Source organism: Linepithema humile, chromosome 2, assembly GCF_040581485.1.
Source record: "Linepithema humile isolate Giens D197 chromosome 2, Lhum_UNIL_v1.0, whole genome shotgun sequence".
Lineage (NCBI taxonomy): Eukaryota > Metazoa > Arthropoda > Insecta > Hymenoptera > Formicidae > Linepithema > Linepithema humile.
The window spans coordinates 31,589,412-31,611,783 of record NC_090129.1 but is presented as its reverse complement, the minus strand read 5'-3'; the positions used below and the strand labels follow the sequence as shown (position 1 = coordinate 31,611,783).

Genomic DNA, 22,372 nt, shown 5'->3' with positions numbered 1-22,372 from the left:
GGGAATGGAAATAGCGTTCAAAGCCGGTCAGAAATTGGAGCCAATGTAATACCGTTCTGTTAACGAGCGATGCATTACGGATGCGACTGATCGACAGGTTATAAGATCAATCAAATCGAGCAACATACAAAGCTTCTGAACAAAAGAAAAATACAGAAAATGAAACAAGTGCATACACTTGATGATAAAAAATGTTATATAAAAGTAATAATGCTAAAAGTAATTATATTTAAATTTCAAAAATATTTTACAACCTTTAGTTCAAATTTACTTGTACAAAAGTAATCATGTTAGAAAATTGATTCTGAAAGCATAAAATTATACATATTATAAAATATTATTATCCGCCATTATCACAGTTAGTTGTAAAAAATGTTACTTGTATGGAATATGTATTTCAAATACGTGTGAAATACGTGTACAAAATCAATACGTATGAAATTTAAGTTTGTAAGGTGCAGAATGCTTGCAATCAAAACAATTTAATAAATTAGCACTACTAAGTTTTCTGCTTTAAAAAAGGAGATATAGTTATTAAATTGATATAAAATTGCATTCAACCAGTTATCTTAGACATACATGTCAGTTTCGTAATGCTCATGCATTCATTTAACAGCAAGACCTGTAGTTGATATTTGATAACAACATATACATATTCTTTTTAATTAATATAATCACAAATTCTTTATTAATAATCAATTACATGCTACACTCTTAGTAAATAATGTTTTCATGACAAATATAAGCTGACAATTTCTTCAATTTGTAATATTTATATTTACATGTATTTATATACATACGATTTTAATTATAAAGATACCAATCAATAATAAATTAATACAAAGATAAAAATGTGATATATAAATAATTGTCAATTTTTAACACATAAGTTGCAAATTATTTATTTACCAAATTTCAAACTCTAATATATTATTTATTTATATATAAATTATATATTAAACTTTGACATATATAATTATTTATATAATTAAATATATTTTACACATATTAGCAAGTATATTAGCTTTAGCATACTTTTAATATTATTATGTAATAATTTTTACAGGAAGAAAATATGAGAGAATGCAAATTAAATTAATTCTCCAATAATACTAATTCCACCCTTTTTAACTGATTAGGGCCAGTGTCTATTTTTAATGTCAAAAAAATAATTTTTATAAAATTCACATATTATAGTCAAAATTTCCTAAAAAAAACCTATAAAAATATAAAGTCAAAAAGTAAAAATAATGTGTTTATAATAATATTTTGATAACAAAGATAATAAATATGTCTCTTGGAAATGTGTTAATTTAATTTTGTTTAAAACTAACTGAATTTTTATTACATAATAATATAAAATAATTAACAAAAAATTTACTTAACAAATTTACCAGAAAGATGCCAAAATTCATATACTAATTTATTACTTTATGCTAATTTATTACTTTATCTATTAATTTTAGCGTATCGTATTGGATATATTTTTAATCATGAGCAACTAGTTATAACATAATTTTATAATTTGGTAACTAATTGCAGTAAAAATATTGCTTACGGTATTGATTGATACGGATCTTCTTTAAACATATTATTTTATAGTGCTAACTTTTTTTATTATTTTTACATTATAAATTTATTAAGAAAATGTCTTGTCTTATAATAAAGTTACGCATTTTAAGAAATGTGTTATCTGGGAGGTTTGTTGGTTAAAATATATTTGGATACTCATATATTCTATGTATTAATTCTACTATGCTAAAATGTGTGATATACGCACCTTTTGTGTGCGTTATATGTATTCACTGCTTCTTTAATCCTCTTGAGTTTGTAGACGTACAACAGTTACTGGTTGAATCATTAAATCATTAAATCCTGCTCGCCGAATAAAAATGCTCCTATTGACGCGTATAGAAGAAAATTCTCTAGTCTCCGTATGATATCTTATTAAACTGCGTATATATATATATATTTTTATTGTATATAAATAATTTAATTATGTCAAAAATATCCTAATGTGTGAGAATTTTGTGACAGATAACACAAAAAAATAACTATTTTCTTAGTTCTGTCTTTAAGAAACAAAAATTTCAAGCACATTTATCACATTAATAACAATTTTATTGAAGTTAAATAAATGTTGCTAGATTTACTATAATTTATTTCTAATTTCAGAATTTGCTCTTATAATGATTACTCTTATTATTTGTTTCTCTAGTTTAACATAATTAATTTTAAAGAAATTAAACAATGAAAAAAAAATTTTTTTTGATGTTAATATTTTTGACTATTTTTTTCAATTATCTGCGAATTATTTAGATATATTAATATATTGTAAAATTATTAACATAGATGTTCAGAAAAATTAACTTACCACTGCAGAACAAAAACGATCAGTGTTACTATGAAGCCGATAAGTAAAATACATGCACTTGGAGCGAATATGTCCAAGTACGTCAAATTCTTAATATTTTTGGGTAGTGTAATTAGATACGTCAAAAAATATTTCCTCCTTGTATATTCTGTTTCCTTGCATGTACCATTGCTTGATGTATTATTTTCAGTGTCTGCTTTGAATGTTGTAGTTACATTGCATAGTGTAGTTATATTATTTGTTGTAGTAATATTCTTAACGTCTACTTTGGATGTTGTAGTTAGATTGCTTGGTGTAGTTACATTGCTTGGCGTAGTTACATTATTTGTTGTAGTAATATTCTCAATCTCTGCTTTGGATGTTGGATAATTTTGGATATTAGTTAGATTAATTGTTATAGTATTATCAATGTCTGTTTCAGATATTAAAGCTGGATTAATTGTCGCAATATTATCAATGTCTGGTTTAGGTGTTGTAGTTATTATATCTATCACTGTTGCAGTTGTGTTGCTTACAGTAACATTTTTTATAGCTACATCGTTCGATATATTTTCCGTTAGAGCATCTAGAAAAATAAATTCAAATTACGATTAGTTATATTCATTATTAATAAATATTAATTTTACTAAGAATAACATTTTTATTTATTATATTAACTTAGTTATTATAATCTCAAATATAGTATGAGCTATTTTTTCATATATGTATCATTCCCAAACAGCACAAAATTAAAATATTATGGTAATATTTTATAGCCTTATGTAGCAATTACTCATACTTTTTTCCTATTTTGCTACTATTACTAAATAAAAGGTATAGTTTATTAAATATCCAGATATATATTACTTATTGCATTTAAAATGAATAATAAAGAAATAAAAGATAATAGAAAAAAAGTCAATGGAAGCAATGATTATGGATATGTAGTATTACGATCTAAATAATTTAAATGATCATATCATTACCTGTAGTAAAAATAAAGATGTTGATGATGGCATATATTAATTGCAACATAAGCATTTTAAATTCACGTTTAGTTCTTATTTCTCGATTAAGTAGAAAATTAAGAAAATGCGGTTGCAGTTTTCTTTACTGAACTAATATCAATGCTGCAATAACGCCTTAATTTCCTGAAACCAATAATAATTATTTTACATAAGGAAACTTTGAAATGTACGTACAAAAAAATTAAATTTTCAATGAAGAGATACGACAGAGAAAATTAGATTAAAATTTAGATTGTATACAAATAAATAATGTATAGAATACATTTTTTATTAAAACGTGGATATTTGTACGAAATAAAAGAACATCACGGCTATGAAAAGTAAATCAATTAAAGATCAAGAAGCCAACAAACAAGATGATGTTTAATATGCGTGAAAAAAAGTATTTGTTAATATTTGACAAGGTCGTGACAATAAAAAGTTTTGAATTTTAGACAACAATTTTCAACGCAATACACATATTTCAGAAAATTTATTTAATAACTTTTCCGTATGTAAATAAAAATTCAACATTCAACAGCATAATAAACGTAAAACTTTATGTAGATAGTTAGTATACTTTGAACTCTTAATTAATATTACACAATAGATATTACTGATAATAATTTTATTGTTAAAAAATAATCGATTCCATTGTCGACTTTGCTCTGTACTATTCAAACTGTTAACATATAATGTATTTCATCCAATATTACGGCATAAAATATCACAAAATTCAAAATACATAACAGCACTTTTATAAATGCTGACAATTAGTGACTAACCATTGAGAGAAAAAGCGTAAATTCTAAAGGAATTTTTTAAAAATGTTTGGCAATATCTACGTGCCGGCGATACTTCCACTAAAAAGTAACATAAAAATATTTTGAAACGCGAGGAACTATAAAAAAACTACATTAAGAAATTCTTCTCTATTAAGAAATATACTATACTTTATTTAATAAATTCAATATTAAAATCAGTTTTTATTTTATCATATTACTTACTCACGAATTTGAGATTTGCCTGCCTTCGTGTTGCTTACTTCTTGTTATGCTCTCTGTATCATACTACGGTGAGAAGTGTTTCACCTGTAGATAATACATACCAGATACTTAAATATAATTCGGCCATTTGTATAAATTCTATTGGCTTACTTTGCTATACGAAGTTATTCATTCTTAGATGATCATAATATTGTCGTGTACTACTATCTTACGAACGCTGTCTTTAATACAAATTTCGAAATTATGTAGACGTTTACTCTTTTTGTAGATTCTTTACAAAATGAATTTTTTAAAAGAGAACGTCACTCAATTTCTTTTCAAATAAAAAGAAAATATAATACTTTCATCTTATTTAAAACGTAAAACAAAATTCAGAATTTATTTTTATTGAGAATACTTATTTATTAACAATATTTCTTTATTTGTAAAACTATTATTTATATATTCATTAATTTAATAATTATTTTTTTACTTTTCTTTTATAATAATTTATTAATTATTAATTTTTTTTATAAAAATATACTCGTTCAATATACTCATTCAGTCTTTTGTAAACTATCTGAATTTCTTAAATCTTTATTTCTTGTGATATTTTAATTTGATTAGCAACGTGTCACAATCACTTGTCCTTTGATATTCTACAACTATATGTATGGTATATATCTCTTTTAATTTTTTAAATGCAAATTTATTAATAATAATTAATTTTACGTTAATGTTGTTAAGAAATAATGCATTGATGGCAAAAGTAAGCCGATAAATTTTTTTATTTGTAATATTTATATTTGTTTACAATTTTTGTTACAGAAATAATTAATCAGAAAAGAATATAAACAATGATGAAAATGTAATATATAATACGTACGCGGAGAAAATTTTATATAAAAAATTACTATGTACGGCATTAACCGCGGACCATGAAGCTGCAAACCGAAAATTTTTACTATGTGAAAAACAATAAAAATTTTTATAATTTTTTCATGGCTACCGCTTTCGCGGCTACTACCGTACATAGTAATTTTTGTAATAAAATTTTCTCCGTGTACTCTAACACATAAATTGCTTAAAGCAGATTAAATAACAGATTTTATTACAAGTTATACGTGAAGAAAACAAAAAGATACAGATTAAATTATTTATTGAATAACATTAAGGCTAGTCTTTCAGATTTATTAATGGCCAGCGTCTATTTTTAGCATTAAAATTATAATTGAAATACTCTTGGTGAATATATAATTTTTATTTAAATAAGAAGAAAAAAATACAATTTTTTTCTGTCTTATTTTAAACCTAAAATAAATTTGAAATTTATTTTTATTAAGAATATATAATTATTAACAATATTTCTTTATTGTTAAAGCTATCATTTATATAGTATTTAGTTTAATTAATTATTTTTCTTTACTTTCTCAATTATTATTAAAATTTTAAATCTTTGCAATTATTTAATAATTTTTTTTTCAAATTTATATTCAAACTTTGTTGAAAACAAGTTAAAAGTATAAAAGTATAAAAGCTGAAAAGTACGTTAAGTTATGCATTTACAAGAATTTTATATAATAAAGACGTGGCCTCTAATGAAAATTAAGATTTACATTTTCTAACAATTAATTAAATTTAATATGTAGTGAAAATAATTATTCGATAAGAAGTTACTCAACAGATTTATCAGAAAAGTGCTAAAGTGCTTTATATTTTTATTTTAATTTATCGATCATTAGTCATTAATCGAAACTGTCTGTTTTCTACTATTTTTTAAATATTTAATTACTAGCATCGTTATTAGATAAAGAAAAGTTAAAATATTACGATTAAAACTAAAACAAAACACGAATAATTTAAAAGAAAAATATTAAATTTAGCATTTTTTATGAACATTTCTGGTGAACAATTAAAATGGTCACATATCTAGTAATGTAATAATTAATGTTAACAATCACAGTAAACATATCATCACGATATTGCTTCTGCGGTGTTGAGTCTTCTTATAATCAATAAGGGATTTCTCTATCATTTTCTACGCGATAAATTTACCAAAGATATCCTATCTTATATACATATTTTGTATTGCATGAAATGCATTGTCCGGGAAACTTCAAGTCGAGAATCGAGCTGAATAAAGCATTTATCTGTTATAAAAATTTTACAAATAGTAAAACATTATACAAGTTTAAAATAACACATTAATGGTAAAATATTAAACGTACCAGAATTTATCGAACAATCGAACTCAGTATAGAAGGTATTTATGCTTACGTATCAGAATAACTTCCATCTATGTGACATCTGTAAAAGATGAAATATAAGTAATTTTTTAATAATTATTTGTTTAAATAAACAATGCTCTAGTATGACAAATTTTATATGTATCTATACTCACATGTATATTATAAATATTAGAGATCAACTTTATTAATACATAATAAATACCTTCTATGTAATGTATCATATATTACACTTACATCCATCATTTCATACAGATCCGCGCTTATACGGTCACTGTTGTCTTGTATTGTAATGTTTGGTTGAATAGTTTTAGCGCCTTTGCTAAAACTCAGTTTATAACTTGCCCTGCGTTTAAAATCATTGATAATTATTCTTTTTGCAATCAAATGTGCATAAATATCAATATATATTGTTGTATGTTATATATGAACAACCTAATAATATTGAGAATACCGTAACATATAAGTTTTTAGACAGATAGCAGTAAAAATAATTACCTTCTTAACTTTGTTATTTTGAACAAAAATACTCAAGAGCACATTTACCATATTAATAACAATTTTATTACAATTAGATAAATTGCTTGTTTAATTTATTTATTTTTAATTGTAGAATAATTTGCTTTAATAATTAATATTATTATTATTTTTAGTTTAACAAAACTTTTAGTAAAAAATTAAATAATAAAATATTAATATATTTTTACTAATATTTTTGGTTGGGTTTTTCAATTTTATAAATAATTAATCATAAAAATGTATCATCAAATTATTAATATAAATATAAAATGAAATCAACTCACCAACAATGCAGACAATGCACACAATATAAGAGTATTGCCGAGGCTAATGTACACAAAACTGTAATTGTGATAACTGCTAGAAGTTTTACATCTTGATTTTTTTCGTTTGTCTTTGTTGATTTATCATTCTGAATGTAATTTTTACTTGTTGCAGTTGTTGTGCTCGGTACATCACTCATTGAAACATCTAAACAAATAAGTTTAATTTATAATCAACTATATCCATTATCAATTGCATATTAATTTTGTTTAAAAAAATATCCTTATAACACTATATTAATTTTTTTCTAAAAATAAAAGTTTACCTTAAAAAATTCAATTAAAAAAAGTTAACAAAGATAACGGATATTTTTATATACGTTACATTATAAGTAATCGTGTAATTACCTTGCACAATTAAATTCATGAAGATGATAATATATATTATTGGCATCAAAATATCCATTGCGAGTTTGGGCTTCAGCTCGTGTCTCCTTAAATTAAATTAAAAGTTCACAAAAATATTGCAGATTTCTCTCTTCAATTGATTATTATTAGTGTTTCAATGCAGCTTATATGCTTGAAATTTACAATACATATATATACATTTATATATACATAAATGATATCGAAATAGTGAAATGCGATAAATGGTACTTATCTAATATAATTCAAATGTATGCACAATAATAGACAAAATTAATTTTTCAACGATTAATAAGTAAATAAACTGTTAGCATATAACATACGTAAACCGACATCGCAACAAAATCTCGGAAATTTCAAAATACGTGACAGTTATTATATAAACGGTAACACCTGATATCGACGAGTATTGAAAAAAAAGCACAAATTCTAATGTTCAGTAGAATGTTGTGTGATATTTACGTGCCGACAATAAATATATTACAAGTATCACATAAAAATATTTTAAGACAAAAAACTATTAAAAAATTCTGCACAATAAATAATATATTACACATTATTTAATCAATTCAATATAAAAAAAATCAATATTTTCACTTTATCACATTATTTACCTTGTTAACGTGGAATTTGCTTGTCTCTGAACTGCTTCTCTTTTGTAATATGCTTTCTGCACGATAACGTAGTGAGAAATGTTTCATTTCAGAAATATAAGTCATACAAGCCAAGTCATACTTAAATGTAATTGGTCCATTTGTATAATTTCCATTGGTTAATCTTGCGTCACGAAAGTGTTTATTCTTGAACAATCAAACTGTTGTGGTGTCGTATCGCTATCTGGCGTACACTGCTCTCAATACAAATTTTCAAATAATATAGTAATATATTTTATTTACTATATACAGATTCTCCCCGTTTATATTTTTTTAAAGTAGCATATGTTACTTAAATTTTTTTCATATTTTGCAACAAATATATATGGCGAATTTTGAAATTATAGTGCACGTACACAATATGCACAATCCACATTCATATATAATTTACACTTATATATAAATTATATTTTACTCTTCAGTTAATATAATTGTACAATGATATATATAAAAATGAACAAGCGCATATGCTAAATTCCAAAAACATTATTCTTATTGTAGAATATTATTGTTCTTATAATCGATGTTTTTTGTAGCCAACTGCTAGTTATTAGTGTTGCAATGCCGTCTCAATTGCCTCAAATCAATCATATAATTCAATATATCAATCATATAAATCAAATCAATAATATAATTCTTTTAATATAAAAACAAAAATGCGATTGCGTATTAATCAAATATGCAATCTACGTGCAATAATAAATAAAATTGATTTTTTAGCGAACTACAACTGGATTGAGAAACAATTTTATGATTATATAAAAAAACAAAATTAACATATCTAAGATTTTACAAAAAAACGATTGTAATTTAGCTGTAGCTTACAATTAAATTGTATACCGAATCTAACGTATATAATAAATATTTGTAAGTAATTTTTGCACTATTTAAAGCATGTAATATAAAAATCAACGTTTTTACAATATTATTTCGTTTACTTTGGCAGTTTGAGATTTACTTGTCTCCGCGTTGTTTATTTCTTCTTTTTTATTATCTATACGACACCACACCACAATGAGGAACGTTCTATCCGTAGTAAATAATATACATTAAGTACTTAAACCTAATTGGTCCATTTGTAAAAATTTTATTGTTTACCCTTGCTGCAAATTTGTTTTATTTTAAGTATCATGTCGTCGTGCTGCGTCACTATTTTGTGTACGCTATCATTTAAAGAAATTTCGATATTATGAAGCAATATTATATCCCTTTTCAGTTATTTTTTGGACACTGCATGTTTAAATTTCTTGAAATTAGTAGATGTGACTTAAATTTCTCTTTTATAGTTTCCGACATCCTACAATTAGTCAGATATTACTGTCGTAAATTACAATATTTGTATATTCTATAATTTTAATTATACTTATATATATAATATACAAAACTAGTTTCATCAGTCGTGCTTTTGCGGTGAATACAATTGCTTATCTTCTAATATCCCAAATTGATAATACTCATACGTACAATTTTGAATAATTACAGACTTTCACGTTATTATTTTCAGCAAACAATATGTTTTAATGACAAAAATAAGTTGAAAACTACTTTTTATTCTAATATTATATATTTATTGCGTTTATTAATATTAATTGCGTTTGTATTACAATTTATATTACAGAAATATAACAATTAATAATTAAAAAATTAAAGAACAATGAAAATATAATACATAATTTGTTCTCTTCAAATACGTATAAATATTCGTCGTGAACAAATTGCTTATTGTAGAATGATAACCAAATTTCAACATCTTTTACCCGCAATATGCATGAAAAAATATTACATTTATTTATATATAACTTATATCAAATTTATATTTAAGTTAAATATATTTTAATATAATTATATATTTTAATATAATATATATTTTAATATAATATATATTTTAATATAATTATATATTTTAATATAATTAAATGTATTTTATGCATATTTGCGCGTACTTTCAATTTCTATACATATATTAATATCTTTATATGACAATTTATACTTGAGAAGACCACAAGAATCCAGACCAAACTATTTTTTTTAAAACTTTAAACCACATATAATGGAAGGCTCCAAATGTTTTAACAAACGATAAATAATGAATATTTTTTTTAAAACCGACATAGTTCTTCCATCTCATTAATGACCAATAATTATTTATAATACCAAAATTATCATAATCAAAATATCTATAATAACAAATAATTATTTAATAAAGCAAAAAGAATACACAATCCTTTTCTATCTCAATTATACGTTAAAACAGGATTCAAGATTCTTTGTATTAAGAACAATAATTTATTATATGTATTACTTGATTTAATAGTCTCTTATCTTGTTTTCGAGATTGTTAAACTTCTAACATCACATATTTATGTGTAATTTATGTTTTTTTATCAAATTTGCACATTGTATACAAATTTCCCTGAAAACAAGTCATAAAAAAAAAAATAAAAAATAAAAAGAATCACGTATTTACCATAATATTTCACAAATAAAACATTAGCTTTTAATGAGAAATATAATTTAAATTTTCTGAAAACTAATTAAATTTAAATAATACACAATAAAATTAATTAGTTAGTTAAAAAATAGTTTACTCATCATGTTTGTCAAAAAAATGCTAAAATTTGTATTTTTATGTCAATTTGTTAGTTTAGCGATTATTTTTTAAATGTTGGATTGGCATCGATTGGATTTAGCAAGTAATTACTTGTATCGTACAAAATAATTAAAGAAAGAATAAATGAACTAAAACATTAAAATATTACAATTAAAATTTAAACAAAAAACAAATATTTTCACGAAATTTGCATTTTTTGAACATTTATGGTCATACGCAACTAAAATTGTCATATAATACACTAATTTGGTAATTAATAATATTAGTGGAACAGTGAAAATATTAAAACATCATTTATGTGTTATATTACCGTGACTTTTTTTATCACTTTTACGCAATAAGTTCACTAAAAAAGTATCCAATCTTATAAACAAGTTTCGCATTGCTGGTAATGCATCGTCAAGGAGACTTCAAGCCGAGAACAAAGCTAAATAAGGCGTTTATACACTATAGAAATATCACAAATAGCGAAAATATTGTATATATGAGTTTAAAATATCATTATTGGTAAATTTGTGAATAAAACGTACCTGTAGTTTTTCCGATTGTCGAGCTCAATACCAGAGATATGAAAGCTTCCGTACCAATTATATATATATATGATTCTTCTCAAATTCGCTGTTGTATTTGATTTGCAAGATTTTAGATGCATGATTTTAGATGTTTAGAATTAGACGTTGATCTAAATGTATAGTCCTCTACAATTAAAGTCCTCTACCTATTAAAAAATAATACCAATTATTCTTATTTGAAACAAGTGTACATCATCTATTAGAGTGAGTCAAATAAAAATCTTAAATATTTTTTTCTCACAATTTATTAAACAAAAATGGTCCACACCTGTACAGTTTTTCTATGTAGTCTTTATTGCGTTCAATACAAATTTTCCAACGGTTAGTACATAAAAAATGCATGGATTCCTGTAGAAAAAATTTTTTCGGTTGCGTGTGCAGCCACTCGTACATCCGTTTTTGAGTAATGAAACCTTCTTTCATCGTTGAATGAAGTTGCAGTATGGTAATGTATGTCTGTCACTCCAACGAATGGACTAGGAAGTTTCGAAAGGGTGTGAGTTCTGTAACAGACTCTCCTCCATGGCATGAGTGGCTGCACACGCGACCGAAAGAATATTTTCTGCAGGAATCCATGCACTTTGCGCACTAACAATAAGCGCTAGAGGACTTGTATTGAATAGCAATAGACTACATTAAAAAATTATACAGATGTAAACGACTTTTGTTCAATAAATTGTGAAAAAAAAGTATTTAAAGTTTTCATTTAACCCACCCTAATATATATGTACATATAATGTGCAAAAGTTTTTAAACAAATAATAGAAATAATAATTATTTTTTTAGCTTTGCCTTGCAAGCTAAAAAAATGCAACAAAAATTAATTAATAAAACAATTAATTTACTATTTTTGCTAATATTTGTTTCTATATAATTATAAATTATTTTACTATACATATGTATATACACAAATGTAACTAAATGTAATTGTAAAATTATCGACATAAATGATAAGAGAAATACTTACAAACAGTAATAAACAACCACTGCACAAGATATAATAGTAACAAATAGTACTAAAATAGTTTTATAGAACAAAAGCAGTAAAAACTCAATTGTATTTAAAAGTTTGTAAGATTCGAATAACTGCATTGTAGATAAAGGAATATGTTGGATATTATTTTGAATATTATCAAATATGCTAATATCCTTATTATATAAATCTGTCTTTTTAATAATGTCATCAATTACGGCGTTTTCCCTTTTTATCATTTCATACTTGATGAACATATGGAAAATTAAAAAACCTAAAATTTAATTTAATTTGTAATTATTTACATATTTTATTAGTAAATGTTATGTTTAAAAAGTAAATGTTTAAAAATTGAAAAATTCTGATATATTACATCAGTTTTGTTAAAAATTATTATTAAATTTAGATTATTGAATATAATAATTAAAACTATTAAAAAATTAAATTTAATAACGTCATTAAATCAAATCAGAAACAAAAAAAATACATTAATAAAAGATTATTTTAATTCTCTAATTTATAACTTATATATTTTTTAGTATTAATAAATAATACTATAATATTAAAGTTTTCAATCTTATTACATAATTATACTTTTTTTACTTTTTGATTAATGTTGAAAGAGATAAAAAAATGATTCAACACAGATCACGAGATATACAATATATAATATATTATTTTTCCTATTCCAAGTTTGTAATATGAAAAATGAACCAAATAAACCGTATGATAATTTACATTATCATGTAAACATTTTAAATTATAATGTAGACACAAAGACAATTATTACCGAAAAGTAGAACTATGTTAATAACAAAACTTTTTCTTAGTGCCATCCTTCAAAATATTGTAAAATCTTTAACTCGTATCTCTTCAAAAATATCAAACTCCGATCATAGATTTCGGCTTCATCCAATTGAGAAGTATTAATGTAGCAATGGCGTTTTAATTGTCTGAAATCAATAAAATAATCATTTTGAATATGAAAATTTTAATGCAATAATATTTATTTAATAGAAATAAGAAAGAAGCACAAACAATTAGAGATTGATTTTTCAACATTTTATGACTGGATTGAGAGATGACATTAGAGATTAGATTACTTTCAGAGAAGTCTCACTTAATAGAGAGATTACATTATATATAACAAACAGATAAAAATAATAACATATTGTAACTAAAGATACTAGAAAAAAAAGTTGATTGCAATTTGGCTAAAATCGTATAGGAATATCTACCGCATATAATACATGATTACATTGTGAGTATTTATCTCAAATGAAAGACTATCGCGATTAGAATTATTAAAAAATGTAGTAAAATGTTTCGCAATATTCATGCGTACCTGCAATAATTACATTAAGTATTACAAAAACAATACCAAAATATATTAAAAAAAACTAATTATTGCGCAGAAAAAACTCTGTGTAATCACTAGTTTACTAAGCCATTATTCAATGAAGTCAATATAAAAATCAATGTATTAATAATATTACTTTACTTCTCTTATCAATTTAGGATTTTCCTGCCTTCGTGTTGCTTATCTCTTTCGTTATTCTCTGTAGCACACCACGACACAGTGAGAATAATTTCGCCCGTATAAACATAATACAAACACACACTACTTAAACTTAATTGCTCCACTTGAATAAATGCTACTAGTTATATTAGTCGAACAAAATTGTTCATTCTTAGGCGATCATTGCCTCGTTAGGCGCTATCTGGTCTCTCATATACTTCAAACGATAAATTGCAAAATTATGTATCGCATTCAATACACTAAAACTCGTAATAATTTCAAAATTTATAAAAATAAATCTAACGAAAGAAAAACTCTGCAGAGCAACTAGGATATTAAGACGATTCAATTGACTTCACTAAAAAATTAATGATTTTGCGATATCAGTTTGTTCACCTTATAAACGGGATATACTCGTCTCTGCGTTCTCTGTATGTTTAGAAATGATGAGCGCTCACGACCTACAAGAGACACACACGAAATCTAATCGACTCGCTTGCAGAAGTGGTATTGACTGTCGCATGAGAAATCGTTCTGACACGCTCCTGTCTCACATACTAACACACCACTTCCGTACATGTATTTTCCTTCTCGCAGGAATTTTGAAACTATGTAAGAGTTTATTTCATTTCAACGTTCTCCTTATTTGAATTTTCTAGACCATCTAATTTGATATTTTTGGATTAAATTTTACATTCATTTATATATAACTTATATCAAACTTATAATTAAGTTATATATATTTTAATATAATTTTATATTTTAATATAATTAAATGTTTTTTATGTATATTTGCGCGTACTTTCGATTTTTATATACCATATATTAATATCTTTATATGACAGTTTATGCTTAAGAAAACCACAAAAATTCAGACTAAACTATTTTTTTTTAAACAAATTTTTTTCATATTTTGCAACAAATATATATTACAAATTTTGAAATTATAGTGTACGTACACAAAATGCACAGTCCACATTCATATATAATTTACACTTACATATAAATTATATTTTACTCTTCAGTTAATATAATTGTACAATAATATGTATATACAAATGAACAAGCGCATATACTAAATTCCAAAAACATTATTAGAATATTATTGTTTTTCTTAATCGATGTTTTTTGTAGCCAACTGCTAGTTATTAGTGTTGCACAATGCCGTCTCAATTGCCTCAAATCAATTATATAATTCAATATATCAATCATATAAATCAAATCAATAATATAATTCTTTTAATATAGAAACAAAAATGCGATTGCGTTTTAATCAAATAGAACTCATATCTACGTGCAATAATAAATAAAATTGATTTTTGAACTACAACTGGATTGAGAAACAATTTTATGATTATATAAAAAAACAAAATTAACATATCTAAGATTTTACAAAAAAACGATTGTAATTCAGCTGTAGCTTACAATTAAATTGTATACCGAATCTAACGTATATAATAAATATTTGTAAGTAATTTTTGCATTATTTAATGCATATAATATAAAAATCAACGTTTTTACAATATTATTTTGTTTACTTTGGCAGTTTGAGATTCACTTGTCTTCGCGTTGTTTGTCTCTTCTTCTTTATTATCTATACGACACCACACCACAATGAGGAACGTTCTATCCGTAGTAAATAATATACATTAAGTACTTAAACCTAATTCGTCCATTTGTATAAATTTTATTGGTTACCCTTGCTGCAAACTTGTTTATTCTTAAGTATCTGCGTCACTATTTTGTGTACGCTATCATTTAAAGAAATTTCGATATTATGAAGCAATATTATATTCCTTTTCAGTTATTTTTTGGACACTGCATGTTTAAATTTCTTGAAATTAGTGGATGTTACTTAGATTTCTCTTTTATAGTTTCCAACATCTTACAATTAGTCAGATATTACTGTCGTAAATTACAATATTTGTATATTCTATAATTTTAATTATACTTACATATATAATATACAAAGCAAGTTTCATCAGTCGTTCTTTTGCGGTGAATACAATTGCTTATCTTCTAATATCCCAAATTGATAATACTCATACGTACAATTTTGAATAATTACAGTCTTCCACGTTATTATTTTTAGCAAACAATATGTTTTAATGGCAAAAATAAGTTGAAAACTATTTTTTATTCTAATATTATATATTTATTGCGTTTGTATTATACGATTTTTATTACAGAAATAAAACAATTAATAATTAAAAAATTAAAGAGCAATGAAAATATAATATATAATTTGTTCTCTTCAAATACATATAAATATTCGTCGTGTACAAATTGCTTATTGTAGAATGATAACCAAATTTCAACATCTTTTACCCGCAATATGCATGAAAAAATATTACATTTATTTATATATAACTTATATCAAATTTATATTTAAGTTAAATATATTTTAATATAATTATATATTTTAATATAATTAAATGTATTTTATGCATATTTGCGCGTACTTTCAATTTCTATACACCTATTAATATCTTTATATGACAATTTATACTTGAGAAGACCACAAGAATCCAGACTATTTTTTTTAAAACAAATATAGTTCTTACATCTCATTAATGACCAATAATTATTTATAATACCAAAATTATCATAATCAAAATATCTATAATAACAAATAATTATTTAATAAAGCAAAAAGAATACACAATCCTTTTCTATCTCAATTATACGTTAAAACAGGATTCAAGATTCTTTGTATTAAGAACAATAATTTATTATATGTATTACTTGATTTAATAGTCTCTTATTTTGTTTTCGAGATTGTTAAACTTCTAACATCACATATTTATGTGTAATTTATGTTTTTTTATCAAATTTGCACATTGTATACAAATTTCTCTGAAAACAAGTCATAAAAAAATAAAATAAAAAATAAAAAGAATCACGTATTTACCATAATATTTCAGAAATAAAACATTAGCTTTTAATGAGAGATATAATTTAAATTTTTTGAAAACTAATTAAACTTAAATAATACACAATAAATTTAATTAGTTAGTTAAAAAATAGTTTACTCATTATGTTTGTCAAAAAAATGCCAAAATTTGTGTTTTTATGTCAATTTGTTAGTTTAGCGATTATTTTTTAAATGTTGGATTGGCATCGATCGGATTTAGCAAGTAATTACTTGTATCGTAAAAAATAATTAAAAAAAGAATAAATGAACTAAAACATTAAAATATTACAATAAAAATTTAAACAAAAAACAAATATTTTCACGAAATTTGCATTTTTTTGAACATTTATGGTCATATGCAACTAAAATTGTCATATAATATACTAATTTGGTAATTATTAATATTAGTGGAACAGTGAAAATATCAAAACATTATTTATGTGTTATATTACCGTGACTTTCCTTATCATTTTTACGCAATAAGTTCACTAAAAAAGTATCCAATCTTATAAACAAGTTTTGCATTGCTGGTAATGCATCGTCAAGGAGACTTCGAGCCGAGAACAAAGATAAATAAGGTGTTTATGCATTATAGAAATATGATAAATAGCGAAAATATTGTATATATGAGTTTAAAATATCATTATTAGTAAATTCGTGAATAAAACGTACCTGTAGTTTTTCCGATGGTCGAGCTCAATACCGAAGCAATTTTAGAACCTCCATACCAATTATATATATATAATATCAATGTTGGTGTATATATATATATATATACACACTAACATTGATTCTTCTCCAATTCGCTGTTGTATTTGATTTGCAAGATTTTAGATGCATGATTTTAGATGTTTAGAATTAGACGTTGATTTAAATGTATAGACGTTGATTAAAGTATAGTCCTTCACGGCCTATTAAAAAATAATGCCAATTATTCTTATTTGAAACAAACGTAAGATATATCATCTATTAGAGTGAGTCAAATAAAAATCTTAAATATTTTTTTTTCACAATTTGTTAAACAAAAATGGTCCACATCTGTACAGTTTTTCTATGTAATTTTTATTGCGTTCAATACAAATCTCCCAACGGTTAGTGCATAAAGAGTGCATGGATTCCTGTAGAAAAAATTCTTTCGATCGCGTGTGCAGCCACTCGTACATCCGTTTTTGAGTAGTGAAACCTCCATTCATCGTCGAATAAAGTTGCAGTATGGTAGTGTATGTCTGTCACTCCAACAAATGGACTAGGAAATTTCGAAAGAGTGTGAGTTCTGTAACAGACTCTCCTCCATGGCATGAGTGGCTACACACGCGACCGAAAGAATTTTTTCTGCAGGAATCTATGCACTTTGCGCACTAAGCGCTGGAGAACTTGTATTGAATAGCAATAGACTACATACAAAAATTATACAGATGTGAACCACTTTTATTCAATAAATAGTAAGAAAAAAATATTTAAGGTTTTCATTTAACCCATCCTAATATACAGGGTGTTTCATTTTAATCTAGCCAGGCGAATATTTCAAACGCTGTTCAGTTTAGAGAAAAATGTTTCAGACAAAAGTTGTAGGGTTCGGAGGGGGACACATGATGGTGGGCTTAAGTTTTTGATGAAGGTAAAATTGAAGGTCATATGAAGATCAACTTTGTTTTTTTAAATGGAACACCCCATTTTTTATTCCAAAATCTAATAGCTGGTGTCAAGAGCTTTTCAAAACACTATAATGAAGTTATTTTTCATTAAATATTTTTTGAGTTATGAGGCTTGTGAATTACAGTATTTTGACATAAAATTCAAAATATCTTGTAAAACATTCACTTTTTGGGAATCTTACCTTAATACTTTTATGCATAAAATAATGAGACGAATCAATTGGTGTAAAAGGTGTTTTGAAAAGGTGTTTTGAAAAGCTCTTGACACCAGCTATTAGATTTTGGAATAAAAAATAGGGTGTTCCATTTAAAAAAACAAAGTTGACCTTTATATGACCTTCAATTTTACTTTCATTAAAAACTCAAGCCCACCATCTTGTGTCCCCCTCCGAACCCTACAACTTTTGTCTGAAACATTTTTCTCTAAACTCAACAGTGTTTGAAATATTCGCCTGGCTAGATTAAAATGAAACACCCTGTATACATATGTACATATAATGTGATGTAAAAAAGTTTTAAAACAAATAATAGAAATCATAACTACAATATTTTTTTAGCTTTGCCTTGTAAGCTAAAAAAATGCAACAAAAATTAATTAATAAAACAATTAATTTACTATATTTTTGCTAATATTTGTTCCTATATAATTATAAATTATTTCACTATACATATATACAAATGTAACTGTAAATGTAAAATTATTGACATAAATGACAAGAGAAATCTACTTACAGTATTATAATGCTATCATAATAGTAATAAACAGCCACTGCGCAAACTAAAATAGCAATAAATAGAAATAAAATAATTTTATAGAACCAAAACAGTAAAACATCAATTATATGTAGAAGATTGTAAGATACGAGTAACTGTATTGTAGAAAAAGGAATATCTTCAATATTATTTTGAATAATATCAAATATGCTAATATCCATATTATAGAAATCTGTCTTTTCAATAATTTCATTAATTATGGCGTTTTCCTTTTTTATCATTTCATCCTTGATTAACGTATGGAAAATTAAAAAACCTAAAATTAAATTTAATTTGTAATTATTTACATATTTTATTAGTAAATGTTAATTTTTTAAAAATTGAAAAATTTTGATATATTACATCAGTTTTGTTGAAAATTATTATTAAAAGTTTAGATTATTGAATATAATAATTAAAACTATTAAAAAATTAAATTTAATAACGTCATTAAATCAAATCAGAAACAAAAAAAATACATTAATAAAAGATTATTTTAATTCTCTAATTTATAACTTATATATTTTTTAGTATTAATAAATAATACTATAATATTAAAGTTTTCAATCTTATTACATAATTAAATACTTTTTTTACTTTTTGATTAATGTTGAAAGAGATAAAAAGATGATTCAACACAGATCACGAGATATACAATATATAATATATTATTTTTCCTATTCCAAGTTTGTAATATGAAAAATGAACCATATGATAATTTACATTACAATGTGAACATTTTTATTTATAATGTAGACACAAAAACAATTATTACCGAAAAATAGAATTATGCCAATGACAACACATCTTCTTACTGTCATCCTTCAAAATATTGTAAAATCTTTAACTCGTATCTCCTCCAAAATAACAAACTCCGATCATAGATTTCGGCTTCACCCAATTGAGAAGTATTAGTGTAGCAATGACGTTTTAATTGTCTGAAATCAATAAATCAACCATTTTGAATATGGAAATTTTAATGCGATAATATTTATTTAATAGAAATAAGAAAGAAGCACGAACAATTAGAGATTGATTTTTCAACATTTTATGACTGAATTGAGAGATGACATTAGAGATTAGATTACTTTCAGAGAAGTCTCACTTAATAGAGAGATTACATTATATATAACAAACAGATAAAAATAATAACATATTGTAACTAAAGATACTAGAAAAAAAGTTGATTGCAATTTGGCTTAAATCGTATACGAATATTTAACCCATATAATACATGATTACAATGTGAGTATTTATCTCAAATGAAAGACTATCGCGATTAGAATTATTAAAAAATGTAGTAGAATGTTTTGCAATATTCATGCGTACCTGCAATAATTACATTAAGTATTACAAAAACAATACCAAAATATATAAAAAAAAAACTAATTATTGTGCAGAAAAAATTCTGTGTAATCATTAGTTTACTAAGCCATTATTCAATGAAGTCAATATAAAAATCAATGTATTAATAATATTACTTTACTTCTCTTATCAATTTAGGATTTCCTTGCCTTCGTGTTGCTTATCTCTTTCCTTATTCTCTGTAGCACACCACGACACAGTGAGAATAATTTCGCCCGTATAAACATAATACACATACTACGTACTTAAACTTAATTGCTTCACTTGAATAAATGCTACTAGTTATATTAGTCGAACAAAATTGTTCATTCTTAGGCGATCATTGCCTCGTTAAGCGCTATCTGGTCTCTCATATACTTTAAACGAAAAATTGCAAAATTATGTATCGCATTCAATACACTAAAACTCGTAATAATTTCAAAATTTATAAAAATAAATCTAACGAAAGAAAAACTCTGCAGAGCAACTAGGATATTAAGACGATTTAATTGACTTCACTGAAAAATTAATGATTTTGCGATATCAGTTTATTCACCTTATAAACGGGATACACTCGTCTCTGCGTTCTCTGTATGTTTAGTAATGATGAGCGCTCACGACCTACAAGAGACACACACGAAATCTAATCGACTCACTCGCAAAAGTCGTATTGACTGTCGCATGAGAAATCGTTCTGACACGCTCCTGTCTCACATACTAACACACCACTTCCGTACATGTATTTTCTTTCTCGCAGGAATTTTGAAACTATGTAAGAGTTTATTTCATTTCAACGTTCTCCTTATTTGAATTTTCTAGACCATCCAATTTGATGTTTTGGATTAAATTTAAAAAAAATCTTTATGGAAAAAATTTATATATGTATATTTAATCCATATTTTTTTTTAGAAAAAATTAAGTTAAAAAATTATTCTTATAAATTAAATTATTTATTGGCAAGAAAATTATAAAAATGATAATAGTAATTGTAATATATATGTATATAACCGCGCTTCTCTCTCGCGAGATCTGTAAATTGGAAATTTAAATTTTCTATTAGTATCCTTATTGTTGCACTGACGATAATCGCTAAATAAATAAATTTGTTTAGGGCTAATAATTTTCATGTCGATTGTATTAATTCTATACTCATTTATCGGATTCCCTGCAACACACTTGTCATGCAATCCGTAAATTATTTTTTAAATTTTTATGGCCGCAGGAAATCGTTTTCTTTACATCAGCGATTGCAAATCGTCGGTTTATATTTGATATTCCGTGCACAGTGCGCCAGAGGCAATCATCTGGCTCGAAAGAAGAAAATACAGAAATGGAAAACGCGCAACACAAATGCAAGACGCGTAACCGCGTATGTGGCCGTTTGCAAAGGCGTATGAAAGAGAATTATCTCATTGATGCTGAAAACAAGCGCTGTTATTTTCTCTCTTGCAACCGTTCACTAGATATTATTAATTTGTAGCGCTGAATGCAATGTTGTGTCATATATAAATGAACAACATTGTGTATCAGACGGCTGCATGGTTACTGAACTCTCCAATACGTTTTATCTCGACTGGT

At 24.8% G+C, this 22,372-nt stretch overlaps 2 protein-coding genes across 24 annotated transcripts in view; one reads left to right on the top strand and one right to left on the bottom strand.

The window, feature by feature from the left end:
* Positions 1-22,372, top strand: part of LOC105671620 (neuronal growth regulator 1-like) — a 225,160-nt gene that overhangs the window by 3,254 nt on the left and 199,534 nt on the right. The window lies entirely within an intron of this gene.
* LOC105671625 (uncharacterized) lies at positions 306-21,516 on the bottom strand. 16 transcript variants are annotated; one of them, XR_010888677.1, is made up of 21 exons: positions 21,351-21,513; positions 20,937-21,171; positions 20,226-20,388; positions 19,561-19,727; positions 19,430-19,475; positions 17,715-17,953; positions 15,129-17,592; positions 14,525-14,792; positions 14,111-14,168; positions 13,400-13,562; positions 12,604-12,883; positions 11,595-11,782; positions 8,415-11,491; positions 7,783-7,868; positions 7,396-7,582; positions 6,830-6,938; positions 6,575-6,653; positions 4,368-6,496; positions 3,340-3,504; positions 2,375-2,939; positions 309-1,952 (listed from the first exon to the last, which is right to left on the bottom strand). XR_010888677.1 is itself a non-coding variant. In XM_067350212.1 (6 exons), the coding sequence occupies exons 2-5, from the start codon at positions 7,838-7,840 to the stop codon at positions 6,627-6,629; spliced, it is 381 nt and encodes a 126-aa protein (XP_067206313.1). In that variant the 5' UTR covers positions 7,841-7,868; positions 8,415-8,575; the 3' UTR covers positions 5,117-6,496; positions 6,575-6,626. The 16 variants fall into 16 exon arrangements, 2 of the variants coding, with proteins under 2 accessions (XP_067206313.1, XP_067206314.1); XR_010888673.1 differs by having other exon boundaries at positions 310-1,952; positions 15,129-15,305; positions 15,667-17,592; positions 19,430-19,727; positions 21,351-21,512; XR_010888686.1 differs by having other exon boundaries at positions 306-1,952; positions 8,415-11,511; positions 19,430-19,727; positions 21,351-21,516.